General features: G+C 46.9%; 1 protein-coding gene across 1 annotated transcript in view; it reads left to right on the top strand.

Annotated features, from left to right (window-relative positions):
• Nucleotides 1-20,568, top strand: part of STPG2 (sperm tail PG-rich repeat containing 2) — a 980,631-nt gene that overhangs the window by 953,985 nt on the left and 6,078 nt on the right. The window contains exon 14 of the mRNA XM_077476582.1: nt 3,032-3,183. Coding sequence (XP_077332708.1) covers nt 3,032-3,166 — 135 coding nt within the window. The 3' untranslated portion in view covers nt 3,167-3,183. The remainder of the gene's footprint in view (nt 1-3,031; nt 3,184-20,568) is intronic.

The following is a 20,568-nucleotide window of genomic DNA, read 5'->3' as shown; positions in this document are numbered from 1 at the left end:
CTGTATTATTCTCCTCAGCTCTGGCGGCGCCATTTTGTTTTTTCCTCAGTGCACTGCTCTGTTTAAATGAGAAGTTTGTGAGCCCCCCATAAGCTCGTACAAAACACTACTATAAGGTGCATGTGTCCAACTCATGTGGTAAGATTACCTACCTTCTTTAATCTTCTTACAATCTGTTCACAAGAGGTTCTGAGGTTTGAGAAGGTTGCGAGTTATTCTTCTATGAATGCCATCTGACAACTTCAGAAGTCCCAGACATACCACTTTGAGGCCAATGGAGATTGATTTTGAGACTGTCTATACCCCTTTTGGATTTTAGTGGACTTTTCTGTCAATATCATTTGTTTTTTCACTTAATGCATATTTTCACTTATTGATATAGGTGTCTTTAAGCGCTGCACTTATTTATACATTTAAGGTTATGAATCTGCCCGTTAATCATGGTAATCCAGTCAGCTGTGAAGAGCTCTGGGCTCGAGTAGCCATCTTCCTGTGCGCGCAAGCCACACCCCCCATGCATACCTTTTTTGAACCCGATCCGGCCCGGTCTCCAACAGCTCTGCAGAGGACATAGCCGACAATGGCTGTGAAATGAATGGGAAGTGACGTCACCCATAGACGCACCCTCTGCACCCGCCTACACAGTAAAGTCGCGGCTGACAGCTCAGCGTGAGATCCAGTCGGATTGGGTCGGAGTGGCTAGTTAGGTCAGTGGCATCTATAGATGCAGGGGTTTTAGTTTTTGCATGGAGTTCCACTTTAAGGATAAAAGGACTGAGCTAGCTATTCTGTGGGTCTTTTTTATGCCATATGAATTTAATAAAAAAAAAAAAAAAAACCTTTTGTAGATTTTGTAGTTGTGGAATAGGGGGATTATGTGTTTGTTTTCCAGGGGCACTATCTGTATGAAATCTCTTCTTATCATGTTATCTTAAAGGAGTTGTAAAGGTAGAAGATTTTTTTATCTTATGCATTAAGATAAAAGACCTTCTTTGTGTAGCAGCCCCCCCAGACCCCCCCCCCCCCCAATTACCTACCTGAGCCCCTTCTCTCTCCAACGATGTCCACGATCCCCTCAGCCATCCAGTACACTCCTCCTGATTGTCTGAGACAGAGCAGTGGTGCCATTGGCTCCTGCGGCTGTCCATTAAAGTCAGGCAACCAATCAGGGGAGGGGGGTGGGGTCAGGTCGGGCCTATGTGTCTGAGTGGATACACGGAGCTCTGACTCAGCTTGGGTGCCACCTATAGCAAGCTGCTGGTTGAGGGGCACTCAAAGGAGGGAGGGGCTAAATTCAATAAAGAGGGACCCGAGAAGAGGAGGACCCGTGCTGCTCTGTGCAAAATCAACTGCACAGAGGTGGTAAGTATAACATGCTTGTTATTTTTTTTTTTTTTAAAGGAGCCTTTACAATCACTTTAAGTTTGTTTTGAGTGTTCTTGTTTCAAAACACCAACACAAACTATCTGGTGGGGTATTTCCAGCAAAGACTGGACCTGGTTTTGTGATAATCTCTATGATTCTGGAAGGGATATTACAGTTTATACATTTTGGAGAAAAACTGATAAGAATGAACTCTGTCACTTTACTTTTAAAGTGCTTTAGCATTTGATACCGCAAAATAAATAAACTAAATAAATATTAATTTAGTATAAAGTGGTTGTTAAGCCACTTGTATTAAATGCTCCCATCCCTCTGTATTAGAACATTAACCTCCCTGGTGGTATTCCCGAATCTGACTCAGGGTGGACTTTCAGTGCCATTAGTGGTAACCCCGAGCCAGACTCGGGATCGCATTGCAGGATACAGGGAAAGTTACTTACCTTGTCCCCTGGATCCTGCGATGTCTCCCCGCTGTCTCCTCGCTCGATTCACACAGTGCCGAGTTCCGCCGGGCTCCGTTCCCTGTGAGCGTTGCGATGCACGGGGATGGAGATCGGTGCCAAATTCAAAAAAGTAAAAACACAGAACATATACAGTACACTTTAATCTTACAGATTACAGTACTGTATAAAAAAATTACACATCCCCTTTTTCCCTAGTGGTCTGTCCAGTGCCCTGCATGCACTTTTATATTATAAATACAGTTTTTTATGCCTGGAATTTGGAGATTGTCTATAGTAACCAAAAAGCGTCTCTTTATGTCAAAGGGGGTTTTAGACCAGCTAGAAAACAGCGATAATAAATTATAATCACTTACGGAATTGAGCGATAATGATTTGTGGGTAAATTCGTCAATCAAACACTAAATCTAATGACAGCGACAATTTTGCAACTGAGCAAATTTCAGTGTTTTTGATTTGATTACATTATTGAATAATTTTTATTATTATTATTATATTATTATTTGTTATATTTATTTATAGTTATTTATTATATTATAATTTATGATTAATTTCTCAAACTTTATCATACCCAAGATGTCTACTAGACTGTCCAGTTATTCCTAAGAATTACAGGCCTACAATATAAAATGGCAAATTTCCATGCAAAATAATTGGACCGCTTTCAGCACCAAAAATCTGAAATAATCATACCACCAGGGAGGTTAAGTTCTCCTGTACCTGTGTTGCATCATAAATATGCTGTACTGATAACACACCTTCTTATGATCAGTTTCCTTTTCTCTCTTCTTCTCTGCCAACTGAGAGTTCTGGGGGGTGGGGGCACACTGCCACTGACGTCATCTGGGGAGGAGAGGAGAGAGGAGAGACAGAGCCAAGGAGTCATGTGATCGCAGATAAGCATATTTATGATAAAACACAGAAACAGGGGAACTTCTTGTCCTAATACACAGGGAATAGGAGCTTTTCAGGTTAAGTATGAGAGCTGAGCAGAAAATCAGAGAGGATAGAGGCTACGTATTGACAGGAAGAGTGAGGGGGGTGGAAGGAGGAGCTGAAGACAGGCAGAAAGGGACAGGAGCAGCATTTTTTTTTTGGGGGGGGGGGGGGTAGCAAACACTTTAAGTGCATAAAATCATGCCTGACTACATACTAAAATAAAATGTTTTTATTATTTTTGTTTTTAGCTGAGCCCAGTATTTAAAGACACAGTGCTTAAAGGGACATTTAATGCAACTCTACCTAATCCATTGCTGAATCAAGTGGAAGGCCCTTCACGGAAGGAAACAGCAGATAAACAGCCATTTTCTCTAAGTGTCTGATGCTGTTTAAATCACAGGTAAATAAAAGTTGACCACTTTTGGATTAAATGTTCATAATGCAAAGTGTAATAAAGGATGCCACAAGCTACAAGCTAACCAATACAACTGGTACATTTCAGAAATAATGACTAATTTTTGCAAACACACAGGGGGAGATTTTTTGAAAACTGGTGTACTCAAAATCTGCTGCAGTTGTGGATGGTAGCCAATAAGCTTCTAACTTCAGCTTGTTCAAATAAGCTTTGCCAATAATACCTAGAAGCTGATTGGTTTCTATGCAAAGCTGCACCAGTTTTAGTAAATCTCCCCCCACAGTGTCATTCAGTAGAACAGACCAGCGTTCTAGTCATGGGGTATAAGACATAATTTTTTACATATAATTTCTATTGAGTTACCCAAACCTTAATGCCATGATGTTCTATTTACCTGATACAGAAGACAGCACATGATTTTCAGTATGTGTAATGCTACAGGTACCTGTTATACTGTGGATATACTCTGTAAGATGATAAAAAAATGTGGTAATGCTCTAGGAATGGTTGGAGACTGCATATATCCTGTAGAAGACAGGCAAAGATTAAAGAGATGTTATTTAAGATTGCGCTAGATTACTGGCTCTACAGCACTCTAAAATGTGTGCTCCCCACAGAGAAAAATATGTAAACAAGGTAATAGACTACACCAAAAAAGTAGGAAATTGTGGTGAAAACAAAAAAACATTTCATCTGTAAAAGTCAGTTCAATAAGCAAGTTTCATTCACTAATCTGAACATCTAGGCAAGGAAAACAATACCTAGTGGCATAACTTGTGTGAAAATTCTTCTGGAGCAACAATAAACAAAAGGTATCAACACAGATATTTAAAGAAGATTGAAAAAGACAATGGCTAGATTTTTTTTTTTGTAAATTATTTTGAAGAGTAATCATGCAGAGACAGATACAATCCCAATGATATGTACAGAAGTAACAGTAGATTCCCTAAAGGCATTTGATAGTATCTTCCGTGTAGACTTACAGTAAGAGTTTGCCATCTATGGAGTATCACCAGGTTGAAGAAGGATAGGGAGGTTCTGCATCCCGCATGTCCACTTTTTGTCCACGCATGTCGGTCTATTTGTTTCTCTGTAAATTGCACCCCTAAGTCGCGTTCCTATCTGGATAAGTAGGGAGGTTTAGAGTCTGGGGGCCGGGATACTAGTTGGTAGGTCTGGGAGATAGCGTGTCTCAGTGGAGTTTGTTCCAAGCTCAGCCTTTCAAAGGAGGTTAATAGCCTCCCATAAGCCTCTGGTAAAGGCAGGGAACCACTAAAATGGGCTAGTTTTATTTTTTGCCAGAATGACAATCCCACCAGAGCTGGGTGATCTGTGATTTGTTGCTTATTTTTCCATTGTCCATTGGTGAGGAATTGTCTTGCCTGTGAGCGTTTGACTTCCAGCAACTCAAGGAATCGAAAGTCACCGAAAAGTCACCGAAAGTCACAATGGAAAAAAAAAGGCCGGGTTTCCGACAAAGTAAGCGGAGATGGAAGCGGTGCCGCAGCAAAGTCCCGAAAAGCTTTGTGGGCAGTTTGCCATGTTCTCCCACCGCAGGGTGGTTCATTATTCGGTTTGGCAAGGGCTTCTGGCACCAAGGCAGCGATTCCAACCTGGTCTCCATTAGGGTGTGTTCTATTTGTACGCACTGCTTCAAGGCTCCATGTCGACACCAGTCTAGAACCCCAGTCAAATGACATGCCATTGGATAAAGGGAGTGCCTGGAAATGGTATAGTATCCGAGACATGATATTAATTTTTACTATGCAACAACGTCCCCACCAAGAGAACATCCCATTCTTCCAATTTTGGAGGTCTTTTTTTATAGCCATCAGGACGGGGGGGGGGGGGGGGATTGAGAGGGAAGATTTCTTCTATTCTGCTGGGCAGAAGTATGCCCAGGTACTTAATGAGGGAGGAGGCCCATTTAAAGGGGAAATCTACTCTAAACAGCTCAGCTAGGGAAGGTGGCAGGGCGACCCCTAGCACCTCAGACTTGTGGTAATTGATGTGGAAGAGCGACAGTTTTTCATATGTCTTTAGTTCCGTGAGCAGATTTGGGATGGATACTAGTGGGCTGGTCAGGAAGAATAGCAGATCGTCTGCAAATGCTGCTATTTTGGGGGAGAGGGTGGCAGTCAATCTAAGCCCCAAAATATTTGGGTTATCCTTAATAAGTCTCAAAAAAGGTTTCAGGGTCAGAATAAATATCAGAGGCGATAGGGGACAGCCCTGCCTTGTCCCATTTGTTATCGGAAATAATGGTGAAAGATGACTATTAACTTTAACCTGTGCTGATGGGCAGGAATAGATCGCTTGAACCCAGTTCATCATTCGCTCCCTTAGACCTATGCTCCAAAGGGTCTCAAATAGAAAGGGCCAGGTTACCCTGTCGAACGCTTTCTCAGCGTCCGTCGACAGGAGCCCCATTGGGATTTTCTGTTTATGTGCTGCGTAAATTAGGTTGATTGCTTTTGTTGTATTATCACGTGCCTCCCTTGTGCTGACAAATCCCACTTGGCCGGAGTGGATCAGTTGAGGGATCAGATCCATCAGCCGTATGGAGAGAATTTTCGTAAATATTTGAAGGTCTATATTTAATATATTGTATATTGTATTGTAGAGGGAGGTGCAGTACCTTTGGAACTGCTCTGCTATGGCTTCTGTAGAATGGACCCTTTTGTGGATATCAGTGTAAATTTCTGGGATAAACGCTCCAACTTGCTGGGCTCTTAGAGCCCATGCCAGCAGTTTGCCACATTTGCTACTGTGCGTGTTGACCGTTTTCCTGCATTTGGCTATCACCTCCTTTGCCCTGGGCAAGCAACTGGTTCCTCAAAGCTGTCAAGTCTGCCAGAGCTCGGGTAGCTAACCATTTTTTATGAGTGGCTTCCAAGGCCCGGATCTTTTCTAGAAGTTCAATGATCTGTTATGCTCTTGCCTTCTTGATTCGGGACCCTATTTTTATTAAGAGTCCCCTAATGTAGCCCTTGTGCGCCTCCCATACCATTGTTGGGGCTGTCTCTCTGTTTATGTTTTCGGAAAAAAAATGCCTTAGTTCCCTAGACACTTCATCTGCTACTTCGGGCATTTGGATCAGTGAGTTATTGATCTTCCACATCCACTGTTTAGTTGAGGGTGTTAGGAGGTCTATGTCTACCATAACCGGAGCGTGGTCTGAAAATGTTATGGATCCAGTAGATGCCGATGTAACCCTAGACAGGAGAGATTGGGGCGTCATGATAAGGTCAATTCGGGTGTAAGAGTCATGAGGGTGTGAGTATAACGTGTAGTCTCTTTGGTTCGGATGAACAATCTGCCATATGTCTACTAGGTGGAAAGTGTAAAAGCTTCTCTTTAGGCATTTCACCTATGCATAAGAGAGCTGAGACGTTGTCCTGGATGAGTCCAGGGTAGGGTCCATGGTGAAATTCATATCGCCTCCTAGGATCACTGCTGCTTCAGCAAACTCCCCAAACTTAGTCAGGATTGGTTCTAGGAAAGTGATCTGGTTTGTGTTTGGGAGGTATAGGTTCACTAGCGTGACCATAGAACCCCCTGATGTTCCTTTCACAAACAGCGCCCTGCCCTCCGTGTCGCACCATTTATCCCTCTCCAGCCATGGGATTGTATTGCGGATGAAGACGCACACCCCCCTGAGCTTGGAGTCTGGTGAGCAACCGTGGTACACCATCAGGAAAAAGCGGTTCCAGAGACTTGGTATCTTATAGGCACGAAAATGCGTCTCCTGCAGAAAACAAATGTGAACCTTCATATGTTTCAGGTTAGTCAACACAATGTTGGTTTCTCTGGAGTGTTCAACCCCTTAACATTGATAGAGAGCAGGCGAACTGGCTCCTTGCTACCCTTAGTCATGGTGAGGGCTGGCAGAGGCTGGAGGCCGGCAAGGACAGAGAAAAAAAATCAGAACGGGAGGGGTAGAAAGGAAAGTGCAAGATAGAACAAGTGCGGAAACAACTAATACTCTTTGTGCATATGTGAGACCTAGTCTCAAACACCCTAGTGACCTAAAAAAAATTGAAGCCGCTTAACGGGTTTAACCCTATCTGGGGGAAGTGGTTATTCACAGCAGGATATAGAAACTCCCTAACCCCACCCGCATTTTATGTAAAAACATATAACATATGCTGTAAATGACAGAAATTCCCCAAAAATAAACCAATACCAAAAAGGAAACAGGAAACACATGGTTGGCTAACAGTACACAAGGTGCCGTGTCCTGACTAATGGAAAGAAGGCAGTTATAACCGGTTTCACATTTTACTTTCTTGTATGAACGTAAGTGCAACAAACTGTGAACTTGCAAGACAAGCCCCCTATGTATACATTGTAGTCCAAACCTGACGGTTAAAATATAGGTTACAGTTTTTATACCCAAACTAACAAAATTAACTGCACTTGAGTTTGCATTTTTAGCAAATAAACATACAATGGAATGTATATCTGGAACATTGCGTGGTGACAAACCTGATCTTGGAAGAGATGGCTCCACAGTATAAACCTAGCATAGACATGAGATAACAAGTAGCAGGGCTGACACTACAGGGCTGTATACATGAAATAGGGAAAGGGCATGGGACAGCCAAGTAGAGGGGAGCAAATAGAGGGAGGAGGGAGGGGGCTTGGGGGAAGGAAAAGGAGAGGGGGAGGGAAGAAGGGGGACGGATCGCTGGGCAGCAAAGGGAGCAGAAGGATGGGGGGTGGGAGCAGGGACGAACGGGCAGGGGAGGCCAAAAGGTGAGGAGAGGATAAGCAGCAGGAGACATGAGGTGGGCAGGAGGAGGACCCAGAAAAAAGTCACATGAGAGCCCAGGGGTTTCAGGGGAACCCAGTAAGAGGGAATGCTCCCGCCCACCCTCCCCAGGCAGTCTATCCCCCTGTGTCGGGGGGATATTGGTAGCTTAATGGGCATTTCCCATAAACCATATGCATACTGCAAATGTATATTTCCTATCAGACAGATCCTACAGTTCATAACGATGAACCCCTGGAGCTTTGCCAACTGTCTCCCCCCACCCCCCACCCCCCAAAGAACACCCCAAATCACACCCCATTATTCACCCCATCCCTAGAGTAAATAACTTGCACTGCTGGAAGAGTTTTTGTGGGGGTTTTGATTGATGTCTATAGTTCCAAGTCCTGTTGTGTAGCCTTTCAGGTCCCATCAAGAAACAGGACAGGGGGAGGCAAGGGTGACCTGCTGGATGTGGGGGTGGGAGTCTCGGAAGCATTAAGTGCCAGCTCCATAGTTCTTTCCCCTATCAAGGATAACAAGGCCAAGGTATGTCTTAGCTCCACGTGTTATAGCAGCCCTAAACAGTCCCAGATAATATGCACTTACGTATACTTGTGGCTATCAGGGTTTCACATTTCAGGGTCTTTCAGCCGCACCGGCATCTGTTCCCTTCTCCTGCCTCTGAAGGATCGGCGGGGTAGACCCGCTGCGGGGGCCCAAGAGGAATAACGGGGATCTCTGTGAGGTAAAGGGCTCAGCCAATCAGGGACGTGTATGGGCTCCATGTTCAGGAATGTGAAGAGATCCGGTAGATCTGAATGGCATCTTTAAGTAAAGGAAGCATTGTTTTTGTGGACCCTCTTTCCTGTGCTCGAGCTGGACTTTGGTGATCAATGGAAAAACTCTCTGACCGGTCGGGTAATCAAGACACTATACACAAGGTGTGGATGATCAAGAATACAATGGTTTATTCCAGCTTCACAGAATATATACAATACAAAAGAAAAGGGTCGTATAGGGGGAACGCCCCATGAACAACCAATCACATTCAAGCACTATGTTATACAATTAATATTAACCTAAAAGATATTCATAGTATTTCTGCTTAGAGACAGACTCAACGTCACAATTCTAAAGATGTTTAACCTTATCATCTTGGAATGAAAACATTTTCTAAAACATTATAGATTTGATTCTAAAAACATTATAGATCTAAGGAGTAACTCTACCTTTCCTTACAAGCGGGAAGCCCCAGTGGTAGGGCAGGGCTGCACAATGCAGCAGTTCCAATAAAGGTTTCAGCATGGCCCGTCTCTGTAGGGTGGCCCTGGAGACATCGGGGAAGAAGGAATTTTTTGAGCGCCATCAAAATCTATCTGCCCCTTTGCCCATACAGCACGTATGATCTGTTCCTTTTGGGTGTATCTGTGTAGGCAGCAAATTACATCCCGAGGTCTATCCTGGTCTGTTGGTCTATGCACCTGGTGACATTCAAGGCTAGCCGGGGCTTCAGTACCCAGTACATTCAGCAGAATCGCCTGGATAGTAGCCTGAAGGTTTTCAGTGCCCGTTGCCTCAGGCAACCCCCTCACCTGCAGGTTATTACGTCGGCTCCGGTTTTCCAGGTCTTCTGCATGGAGCTGAACATCTGCCAGATGGTCTTGGAACTCTGAATGTTCCCTTTCAAGATGAGCCACCCGAAGCTCCAGGGTGCTCATCTCAGACTCCTCTCTTCTCAGTCTGTCATCGAGGCTGTTCATCTCAGAGCGGAGCTCCTGAACGTTCCGCCGGTGTTGTTCTTCCACCCTCATGACCAGAGCCTCTATGTCCACTTTTGTGGGTAGTGCATGGAGCATGCCTCTGATCTCAGTGTCCATTTGGGGAGGCTGTGTAGGGGTGTCCGAAGTGCCTGGGATACTAGGCAGTGAGCTCAGTATTGATGGTAGTCCCTCCAGGGAGCTGGGCACGGGATGCTGAGATGTCAATATAGCCGGGTGAAGGTGTGTTCGTGGGCTCCCGTCTACCTTGTGTCCCCTCCGGGGAGCACGTTGATCGCACTCTCTCCTGGAGAAATCAGTTGATCGGGCCAATCGATGTAGCTTTCGGTGTCTCCCTTGTCTTCGCGCGTTTACGGTATGTCATGACAAAGTAGCTGTTGTAGTTAAAAGGGCATTTCAATCTGTTTTTGCGAGTCGGGAATCGGGAGCTCTAGCAAGAAGTCTCCTTACTCCTCCATGGTCAAGCCACGCCCCCATTGCTACATTTTTTTAAACATGCCAAAGAAATGCACATGCAAAGTGCTTCAGAGTCACTAAAGAAAGAGAAGCCACAAAACTAAAAATATGTTAAATTATTGCATCAATATAAATTTTGATTTAATCAAAAGAATGGCAATGGCAATCCACTGATCTGCTCTGCTGCCTACCAACAATCCACTATCTTCTTGACTAAGGATGAGCCGAACACCCCCCCCCCCCCCTTTGGTTCACACCAGAACCTGCGAACAGACCTAAACTTCGTGTGAACTTTAGAACCCTATTAAAGTCTATAAGACTCGAACGTTCAAAATCTAAAGTGCTAATTTTAAAGGGTAATATGCAAGTTACTGTCCTAAAAAGTGTTTGGTGGACCTGGGTCCTGCCCCAGGGGACATGTATCAATGCAAAAAAAAGTTTTAAAAATGGCAGTTTTTTCGGGAGCAGTGATTTTAATAATGCTTAAAGTGAAACAATAAAAGTGTAATATTCCTTTACATTTCGTACCTGGGGGGTGTGTATAGTATGCCTGTGAAGGGGTGCATTTTTCCCATGCTTAGAACTGTCCCTGCACAAAGTGTCATTTAAAATCACTTGAGGCTAGGGATGAGCCGAACACCCCCCGGTTCGGTTCGCACCAGAACTTTCAAATGGACCCCAAATTCGAACGAACTTTAGAACCCCATTGAAGTCTATGGGACTCGAACGTTCGAAATTAAAAGTGCTAATTTTAACGGCTAATATGCAAGATACTGTCCTAAAAAGGGTTTGGGGACCTGGCTCCTGCCACAGGGGACATGGGTCAATGCCTAAAATGTTTTTAAAAATGGCCGTTTTGGCGGGAGCACTGATTTTAATGACGATTAAAGTGAAATATTCCTTTAAATATGGTGCCTGGGGGGTGTCTGTAGTATGCCTGTGAAGTGCCACGTATTTCCCGTGTTTAGAACAGTCCCTGCACAAAATGACATTAAACGGAAATAACATCATTGAAAACTGCTTGCGGTTTTAATGTTATATCTGGTTCCTGCAATATGGTTGAAAATCATTGAGAAAAATGGCATGGGTAGCCCTCCCTGCCCATTACCAGCCCCTTTGGGTCTTGTACGCATATTAAGGGGAACCCCGTACCCATATTAAAAAAATGAAATGCGTGTGGCCCCCAGGCCCTATATACTCAGAACAGCAGTATACAGGCGGTACAAACAAGACAGAGACTGTGTAGGTTTGTTGTGTTAAGTTGAATCTGTTTGTAATTTTCAACTGGTACATTTTTAAAGTGTAGCTCCAGTCAAAAAAACTATTTTTAAGCTTTTTGGAAAACATAGGGAAGCGTTATCACCCCTGTATAATTTGTTTTATCGTCCATCTTTTTTCATCTCACTTGCTGTTGTCTCCTTCCATTTGCAAGTAGGAGATGTTTGTAAGTTGGATGTTTGAAAGTAGAGGCCTGCCCTATATGCTCTGCAGAAATGGCGGAACAAGGTGGTGGTTTTGCCACAACATTGTAAGCCCTGAAAGTGACTCTTGGTGGGCGCTGGAGCGCCCTGCTGTGAACGATTATATCAAGAATTGTAATTACATGCCATTGTTGAACAGTGGTAGAAAAATTGACCTTTGGTGGTTGTGGTGCTGGTGCCACAACACTATAAGTCCTCACAGTTACTCTGGGTGGGCACAGGAACGGGCCCTCCTGTGAAATATTATATCAAGAATTGTAATTACATGTCCCTGTTAAACAGGGGCAGAAAAATTGGGCCTTAGGCACTGGTGCTGGTGCCATGACACTGCAACCTCTCCCATATACTCTAGTTTTATTGCAGGAATTAGCCCTGCTGCAAAGCATTGCATCAAAAATTGTACGTAAACGCCCCTGTTAAACAGGGGCAGAAAAATTGGGCTTTAGGCACTGGTGCTGGTGCCACCACACTGCAACCTCTCCCATATACTCTAGTTTTATTGCAGGAATTAGCCCTGCTGCAAAGCATTGCATCAAAAATTGTAATTAAACGCCCCTGTTAAACAGGGGCAGAATAATTGGGCTTTAGGCACTGGTGCTGGTGCCACCACACTGCAACCTCTCCCATATACTCTAGTTTTATTGCAGGAATTAGCCCTGCTGCAAAGCATTTCATCAAAATTTGTACTTAAACGCCCCTGTTAAACAGGGGCAGAAAAATTGGGCTTTAGGCACTGGTGCTGGTGCCACCACACTGCAACCTCTGCCATATACTCTAGTTTTATTGCAGGAATTAGCCCTGCTGCAAAGCATTGCATCAAAAATTGTAATTAAATGGTAGGGGTAGAAAAATTGGGCTGATGGCATCACCCAGAACCAGAAATGTTCTTCCAACATATCAGCGGAGGAGGAAGAGGATAGACAATCAACATAACAGGACAGTCACTCAGCATCAACATAGGCAGTCTTGAAGGGATGTGATATTTCAAAAAAAAATATTCGGTTACATCAGCTTCAGGTGCTTGGTAGCTGTGGGTGATCCAAGACTGATTCATCTTGATGAAGGTCAGTCGATCAACTGATTCGGTGGATCACCATGTGATCGGTAACAAAGCCACCAGCAGCACTGAAGATGCGTTCCGAAAGAACGCTGGATGCAGGACAGGCCAGTAGCTCAATTGCATCGTCCAGGACCAGGAGTTTGTAACCTCCCAGTCTCTGGGAACGCGTTGCACAGACCTTTCTGCAAGGCCTCCCGGAGATGCCTCTGCTCCCTCTGCGATGGCAAGATAAGGTCGGCAACCTTACCCTTGTACAGTGGATCAAGGAGAGTGGCCAGCCAGTAATGGTCCCTCTCCTTGATCCGAAGAATATGAGGATCCTTCCGCAGGCTTTGCAGGATCAGGGAGGCCATGCAGCGTAGGTTAGCTGAGGCATTCGGTCCGGAGTCCTCTGGGTCACTAAGGGCAACATGATCCGCAGCTACCTCCTCCCAGCCACGTACAAGTCCACGTGTTTCTTGGGACTGTAAATCATCCCTACAAGACTGCCGCTGCTGATGCTGAGTGCCAGCCTCCACCTCCATGCTGACACAATCATCCTCCTCCTCCTCTTCCTCCTCCTCATCCTCTTCCTGTGTGATGGATGGCACAGCAGGGACACTGTCTGGATAAAGGGGGCCTTGAGAGGCAAGGAAGTCCTCCTCTTCCTGCCTCTGTTCTGCCTCAAGTGCCCTGTCCATTATTCCACGCAGCGTATGCTCCAAGAGGTGGACAAGAGGTACAGTGTCACTGATGCATGCACTGTCACTGCTCACCATCCTTGTGGCCTCCTCAAACGGTGACAGGACAGTGCATGCATCCCTGATCATGCCCCACTGGCGTGGTGAGAAAAAACCGAGCTCCCCTGACCCTGTCCTGGTGCCGTAGTCGCACAGGTACTCATTGATGGTCCTCTGCTGCGTGTGTAGCCGCTGCAGCATGGCCAACGGTGAGTTCCACCTGGTGGGCATGTCACATATAAGGTGGTTCTTGGGCAGGTTCAACTCCTTTTGGAGCTCAGCCAGCCGAGCACAGGCATTAAATGATCGGCGGAAATGCACACAGACTTTCCTGGCCTGCTTCAGGACATCCTGTAAGCCGGGGTACCTGCCCAAGAACTGCTGCACCACCAGGTTAAGGACGTGAGCTACACAGGGCACTTGGGTCAGTTGTCCCTGTCGGAGGGCGGAGAGGAGGTTGGTGCCATTGTCACAAACCACCATTCCTGGCTTAAGCTGGCGTGGCGTCAACCACCTCTCGGCCTGCCCCTGCAGAGCTGACAAAACATCCGCCCCAGTGTGGCTCCTGTCCCCCAAACAAAGCAGCGCAAGCATGACATGGCATCGTTTTGCCTGCGTACTCTCGTAGCCCCTGGAACGCCTACGGAGCACCGCTGGTTCTGAGGACAGAGCACTGGAAGAGGCCATGGAGGAAGAAGAGGAGGAGGGGGTGGAGGAGAGAGGTGTGTCACAACCAATAGTAGCATTTTGGAGGCGTGGTGGCGGAACAACCTTTCAACACTACTGTACCTTGTCCTGCATCCTTCCCAGCTGCCAGAAGAGTGACCCAATGGGCCGTGAAAGACAGGTAACGTCCCTGTCCATGCCTGCTGGACCATGAGTCAGCGGTAATATGCACCTTACCGCTGACCGCCCTGTCCAGCGAGGCAAGGACATTGCCTTCCACATGCCGGTAGAGAGCCGGAATCGCCTTCCGTGAGAAAAAGTGGTGTTTGGGGACCTGCCACTGAGGAACCGCACATTGTACAAACTCACGGAAGGGGGCCGAGTCTACCAACTGAAAAGGCAGCAGTTGAAGTGCTAGCAATTTAGCCAAGCTAGCATTCAACCGTTGGGCATGTGGATGGCTGGGAGTGAACTTCTTTTGCCGGTCCAGCAGCTGGGGCAGGGACATTTGCCTGCTATAATCAGACGTGGGTGTACTGCTAGCAGAGTGCCCGGAAGCACTTGGCTGTGACACACCTAATTCTACACCTTCATTCCTCTCAGAGCAGGTTTCAGAGAAGACTGAAGGTCTAGTGGGGTTGGAGATGCCAGCTAATGAGGAGCAAGGAGAGGTCCGCTTTGTTCTTTGGTGTGGGTCTTTGAGGTACGCTTGCCAATGAGCTGCATGGCAGGTCAACATATGTCTGGTCAAGCATGTGGTGCCCAAGCGGAACATGACTGCCAGAATGCTGTCCTTCTTGAGCATCCCCTCTCTCTGCGCTCACGCTACTGCCTTCCTCTAGCTGAGTGTCATCATCAGAGCCTACAAAACACTGGGCATCCTCCTGGAGCATGTACCCAACACTGTGCTCAAAGAGTTCAGGAGACTCCTCAGGAGGACGTGGTGGGTCTAGGGAAGGAGTCACTGATGATGACATTGAGAGGAGGGAAGACGATGCGTTGGCAGCTGCTTTGCTAGTACCCTGAGACTGGGTGAGAGAGGATGAGGAGGATGAAGAGGGCTTGGTCATCCACTCTACCAAGTCGTTGGCATGTTGCGGTTCAACATGTCCAGCTGCCGAAAAGAAGGACAAGCGTGTCCTATGGCCACATGCTGATGACAATGCACCGCGTCCACGACCAACACTGTTGTCTCTAGACACAGAGCCTGCTTGCCCTCTTTTATCGGCTCGCGCTTGTCTGCCTCTCCTTGCTGGCCTTCCAGACATGGTAATGGCCTGAAGGGAGTTGGGTAAAACAGCAGTTGGGTAGTGTATATTGTGCTGGAGGCACACAACACCCACTAACTCCTTTATGCCTTTATTATAGAACACCAGAGATAAAGGGGTATACTATAATGGAGTCACACAACACCCACTAAGCCCTGCAGATGGCTCTATTAGAGAACAGCAATAAAGGGTAGATACAGGTGTATATTGTGCTGGAGGCACAAAAAACCCACTAACTCCTGCAGATGCCTTTATTATAGAACACCAGAGATAAAGGGGTATATACAGATGTATACTGTGCTGTGCTGGAGGCACACACAACTTCCAATAACTCCTGCAGATGGCAAGTGGGCTCAAATAGAGAAGAGCTATGTAGGTGGATATAGCGGTATGTACTGGGTACAGAGCACGCAGACAGCACGCACAAGCTCCTAACACTACTGACTGCAAGCTCTATTATAAAAGATAGATCACTAGCTATATAGGTGAGGTGAATATAGCGGTGTATACTGCTGTCAGGACAAGCAGACAACAACCACTACAGAAGAGCAAGATCGAAAATCGGCCGATAACGAACGGTGTGTACTGTGTTGAAGGTACACAGAACACCCACTAACTGCTTCAGACGCCAACACACTACACAAGGCCGCCGCGCTGGCGGCCTTATATAGTGTGGGGCGTGTACTACACAGCCTGAGCTATGATTGGCCACAGGCATCCTGCCTGTGGCCAATCATGGCTCTCCTCGCTGCTGGCGCTGTGATTGGCCAAGCATGCGGGGTCACAGTGCATGCTTGGCCAATCATGAGCTAGCAATGCACTGCGATGACGCAGTGCATTGTGGGCCGTGAGCGCCACACGAATTTGGCGCGAACGGCCCATAACGTTCGGAATTCACCGAACGGGCGAACAGCCGATGTTCGAGTCGAACGTATGTTCGACTCGAACACGAAGCTCATCCCTACTTGAGGCTATAATGAATTGTCGGCTCCCCGTAATACAGAGAACACTCATTGAAAATCATTGATAAAAAAAAAAAGCGTGGGGTTCCCCCAAATTCAATTACCAGGCCCTTCAGGTCTGGTATGGATATTGAGGGGAGCCCCGTGTCAAATAAAAAAAAAATGACATGGGGTTCCCTCTAAATATCCTTCCCAGACCCTTAAGGTCTGGTATGGATATTAAGTGGAACCCCACGTCACATTTTTTTAAAAAAATTACGTGGGGTTCCCCCTAAAAATTCATACCAGAGCCTTTATCCGAGCACGCAACCTGGCAGGCCGCAGAAAAAGAGGTGGGGACAAGAGAGCATCCCCCCCCTGAACCGTACCAGGCCACATGCCCTCAACATTGGGAGGATGCTTTGGGGTCCCCCCAAAGCACCATGTCCCCATATTGATGAGGACAAGGGCCTCATCTCCACAACCCTGGCCAGTGGTTGTGGGGGTCTGCAGGCGGGGGGCTTATCAGAATCTGGAAGCCCCCTTTAACAAGAGGACTCCCGGATCCCAGCCCCCCCTGTTTGAAATGGTAAGGGGGTACAAAAGTACCCCTACCATTTCCCAAAGAAAGTGTAAAAGAATGTTAAAAAAGACAAAGACACTTTTGAAAAAGTCCTTTATTAAAAATAAAAAAGAATAAAAAAAGATTCCAGCGGTGGTAATCTACTCTTGCTATCCAGCGACGGATGATCATCTCTCCGGGGTCCAGCGATGGCTGATCTGATCCAGCGACAGGTGATCTCTCCGTCCAGCGCAGTGCAGTCCATCCATCCTTCCTCTGTTTCCACTGGCGGAGACACTGTGGGATCCTGGCAGCCTGACATTTCTTATATGAGGAGGGCGGGGCCACTCGTCACCTGACCCCACCCCCCTCTGACGCAAGTGGGGAAGCCTGGCTTCCCCAATGATGTGTGGGTGACCCCGCCCCTCTCTGATGTAACAGAAACCTGCATTACATCAGAGGGGGGCGGGGTCACCCATACCCAATGTTGAGGGCATGTGGCCTGGTATGGTTCAGGAGGGGGGGCGCTCGTCCCCCCTCTTTTCCTGTGGCCTGCCAGGTTGCATGCTCGGATAAAGGGTCTGGTATGGATTTTTAGGGGCACCCAACGTCATTTTTTTTTAAAATTTGACGCGGGGTTCCCCTTAATATCCATACCAGACCTTAAGGGTCTGGTATGGATATTTAGGGGGAACCTCACGTCATTTTTTTTTTGTTGACGCGGGGTTCCCCTTAATATTCATGCCAGACCTGAAGGGCCTGATAATTGAATTTGAGGGAACCCCATGCTTTTTTTTTTTTCAATGACTTTCAATGAGTGTTCTCTGTATTACGGGGAGCCGACAATTCATTATAGCCGCAAGTGATTTTAAATGACTTTTTTTCCTGCAGAAATTACACTTTGTGCAGGGACAGTTCTAAGCACGGGAAACATGCGCCCCTTCACAGGCATACTATAGACACCCCCCAGGTACGAAATTTAAAGGAATATTACACTGTTATTGTTTCACTTTAAGCATTATTAAAATCAAAGGCCGTTTTAAAACTTTTTTTTGCATTGATACATGTCCCCTAGGGCAGGACCCAGGTCCCCAAACACTTTTTAGGACAATAACTTGCATATTAGCCTTTAAAATTAGCACTTTAGATTTCTCCCATAGACTTCTACAGGGTGTTCCGTGGCTTTTCGAATTTGCCGCGAACACCCCAAATTGTTCACTGTTCGCCGAACAGGCAATTTTCGAGTCGAACATGAGTTCGACTCGAACTCGAAGCTCATCCCTATTCTTGACTAGACATGTGCAGAGTAAAATATTTCGTTTCGGAATTTAGTTTTCGTCCGAAAACTTAATTTATTTAGTTACTCCCGAAATTCGTTTTTATTTATTTCGTTTTTTGTTCAAAAATTGCATTCATCCGAAAATCCACATGAATTACGGTCGAATCTGTCTTTGAAGGCTTATGGTGTCTGTCGAATGTATAAAGAAGATTCGACGGAGCTAGTATATAGCATACTTTAGAACCCTATTAAAGTCTATGGGACTCCAACTGTCAAAATCTAAAGTGCTCATTTTAACCAGTTGCCGACCGCCGCACGACGATGTACGTCGATAGCATGGCACGGGCAGGCATATTGGCGTACATGTACGTCCCTTGCCTCCCGCGGGTCGGGGGCCCGATCGGGCCCCCGCCCGGTGCCTGCGGCGGTCGGTATTCGTGCGGGAGCGATCCCGGACGAGGGGACGGCCATTCGTTCATGGCCACCCCCTCGCGATCGCTCCCGACGAATAGGAATCCCCCGTGACATCACTTCCTCTCCTGTAATGTAAACACAGGAGAGGAAGTGATGTATTCTCTCCTCCGTGTCGGTATTTTCCGTTCCGACACGGAGGAGAGCGGATCGGTGAGTTGCACCAACACTCTACACACACAGTAGAACATGCCAGGCACACTCACACCCCCCCTTTACCCCCCGATCACCCCCCCAATTACCCCTGCCCCCCAGTCACAGTGACACCAATGTCATTTTTTTTTTTTTTTTTTTTTTTTTTTTGCATTGGTGTCATTTGTGACTGTAATAACTGTTAGGGCAGTTAGAGTTAGCCCCCTTTAGTTCTAATGTACCCCCCTAACCCCCCCAATAAAGGTTTAACCCCGTGATCACCCCCCGTCGCCAGTGTCACTAAGGCTGGGTTCACATTGCAGCGGTTTATGAGAACGAATGTGATTCGCACCGCACTGCAGTGCAAATCACATCCGATCTCTGTGCGATTCGAGTTCAGCCATTCGCCGCACCCGCCGCACCCGCCACACCCGCCGCACCCACCGCAAATTCGCACGGGACCCTTTTTTTGGCCCGCAGCAGAATCGGATCGCATGGGTGTTCACACCATGCGATCCGAGTTTGCAGATCGCACTGCGATATGCGAACTGATCTGGGGGTGTCAGTAACATTTCACTGACACTCCCAGCAGTTCGCATAGGGCAGTGTGAACTGCCGCCGGGAGGCATGCGATGCGGGAACCCGCCGCGGATTTGCGGCGTTTCCGCATCGCTCCAGTGTGAACCCAGCCTAATAAGCGATCATTTTTCTGATCGCCGTATTAGTGTCACAGGTGACGCTAGTTAGGCAGGTAGGTATTTAGGTTCGCCGCAGCTTTTTATAGCGCCAGGGACCCCCATATACTACCGCATAAAGCCCCCTGATTGCCCCCTAGTTAACCCTTTCACCAGTGATCACCATATAACTGTTACAGGTGACGCTGGTTGGTTAGTTATTTTTTATAGTTTCAGGGCACCCACCATTTATTACCTAATAAAGGTTTAACCCCCTGATCACCCGGCGGGTGTCATTTGTGACTAATAACTGTTAGGGCAGTTAGGGTTAGCCCCCTTTAGTTCTAAGGTACCCCCCTAACCCCCCCAATAAAGGTTTAACCCCGTGATCACCCCCCGTCGCCAGTGTCACTAAGGCTGGGTTCACATTGCAGCGGTTTATGAGAACGGATGTGATTCGCACCGCACTGCAGTGCAAATCACATCCGATCTCTGTGCGATTCGAGTTCAGCCATTCGCCGCACCCGCCGCACCCGCCACACCCGCCGCACCCGCCGCAAATTCGCACGGGACCCTTTTTTTGGCCCGCAGCAGAATCGGATCGCATGGGTGTTCACACCATGCGATCCGAGTTTGCAGATCGCACTGCGATATGCGAACTGATCTGGGGGTGTCAGTAACATTTCACTGACACTCCCAGCAGTTCGCATAGGGCAGTGTGAACTGCCGCCGGGAGGCATGCGATGCGGGAACCCGCCGCGCATTCGTGGCGTTCCCGCATCGCTCCAGTGTGAACCCAGCCTAATAAGCGATCGTTTTTCTGATCGCTGTATTAGTGTCACAGGTGACGCTAGTTAGGCAGGTAGGTATTTAGGTTCGCCGCAGCTTTTTATAGCGCCAGGGACCCCCATATACTACCGCATAAAGCCCCCTGATTGCCCCCTAGTTAACCCTTTCACCAGTGATCACCATATAACTGTTACAGGTGACGCTGGTTGGTTAGTTATTTTTTTATAGTTTCAGGGCACCCGCCATTTATTACCTAGTCTCACTAGTGTACCCCTAAATTTAGGGGTGTCTACTTTCCAAAATGGGGTCATTTGGGGGGGGTTTGTGCCATCTTGGCA

This window comes from Lithobates pipiens, unplaced genomic scaffold (assembly GCF_037356315.1).
Source record: "Lithobates pipiens isolate NorthernLeopardFrog02 unplaced genomic scaffold, aLitPip1_a1.2 Scaffold_13, whole genome shotgun sequence".
Taxonomy (NCBI): Eukaryota; Metazoa; Chordata; class Amphibia; order Anura; family Ranidae; genus Lithobates; species Lithobates pipiens.
This window is presented reverse-complemented; position numbering and strand designations above follow the sequence as displayed.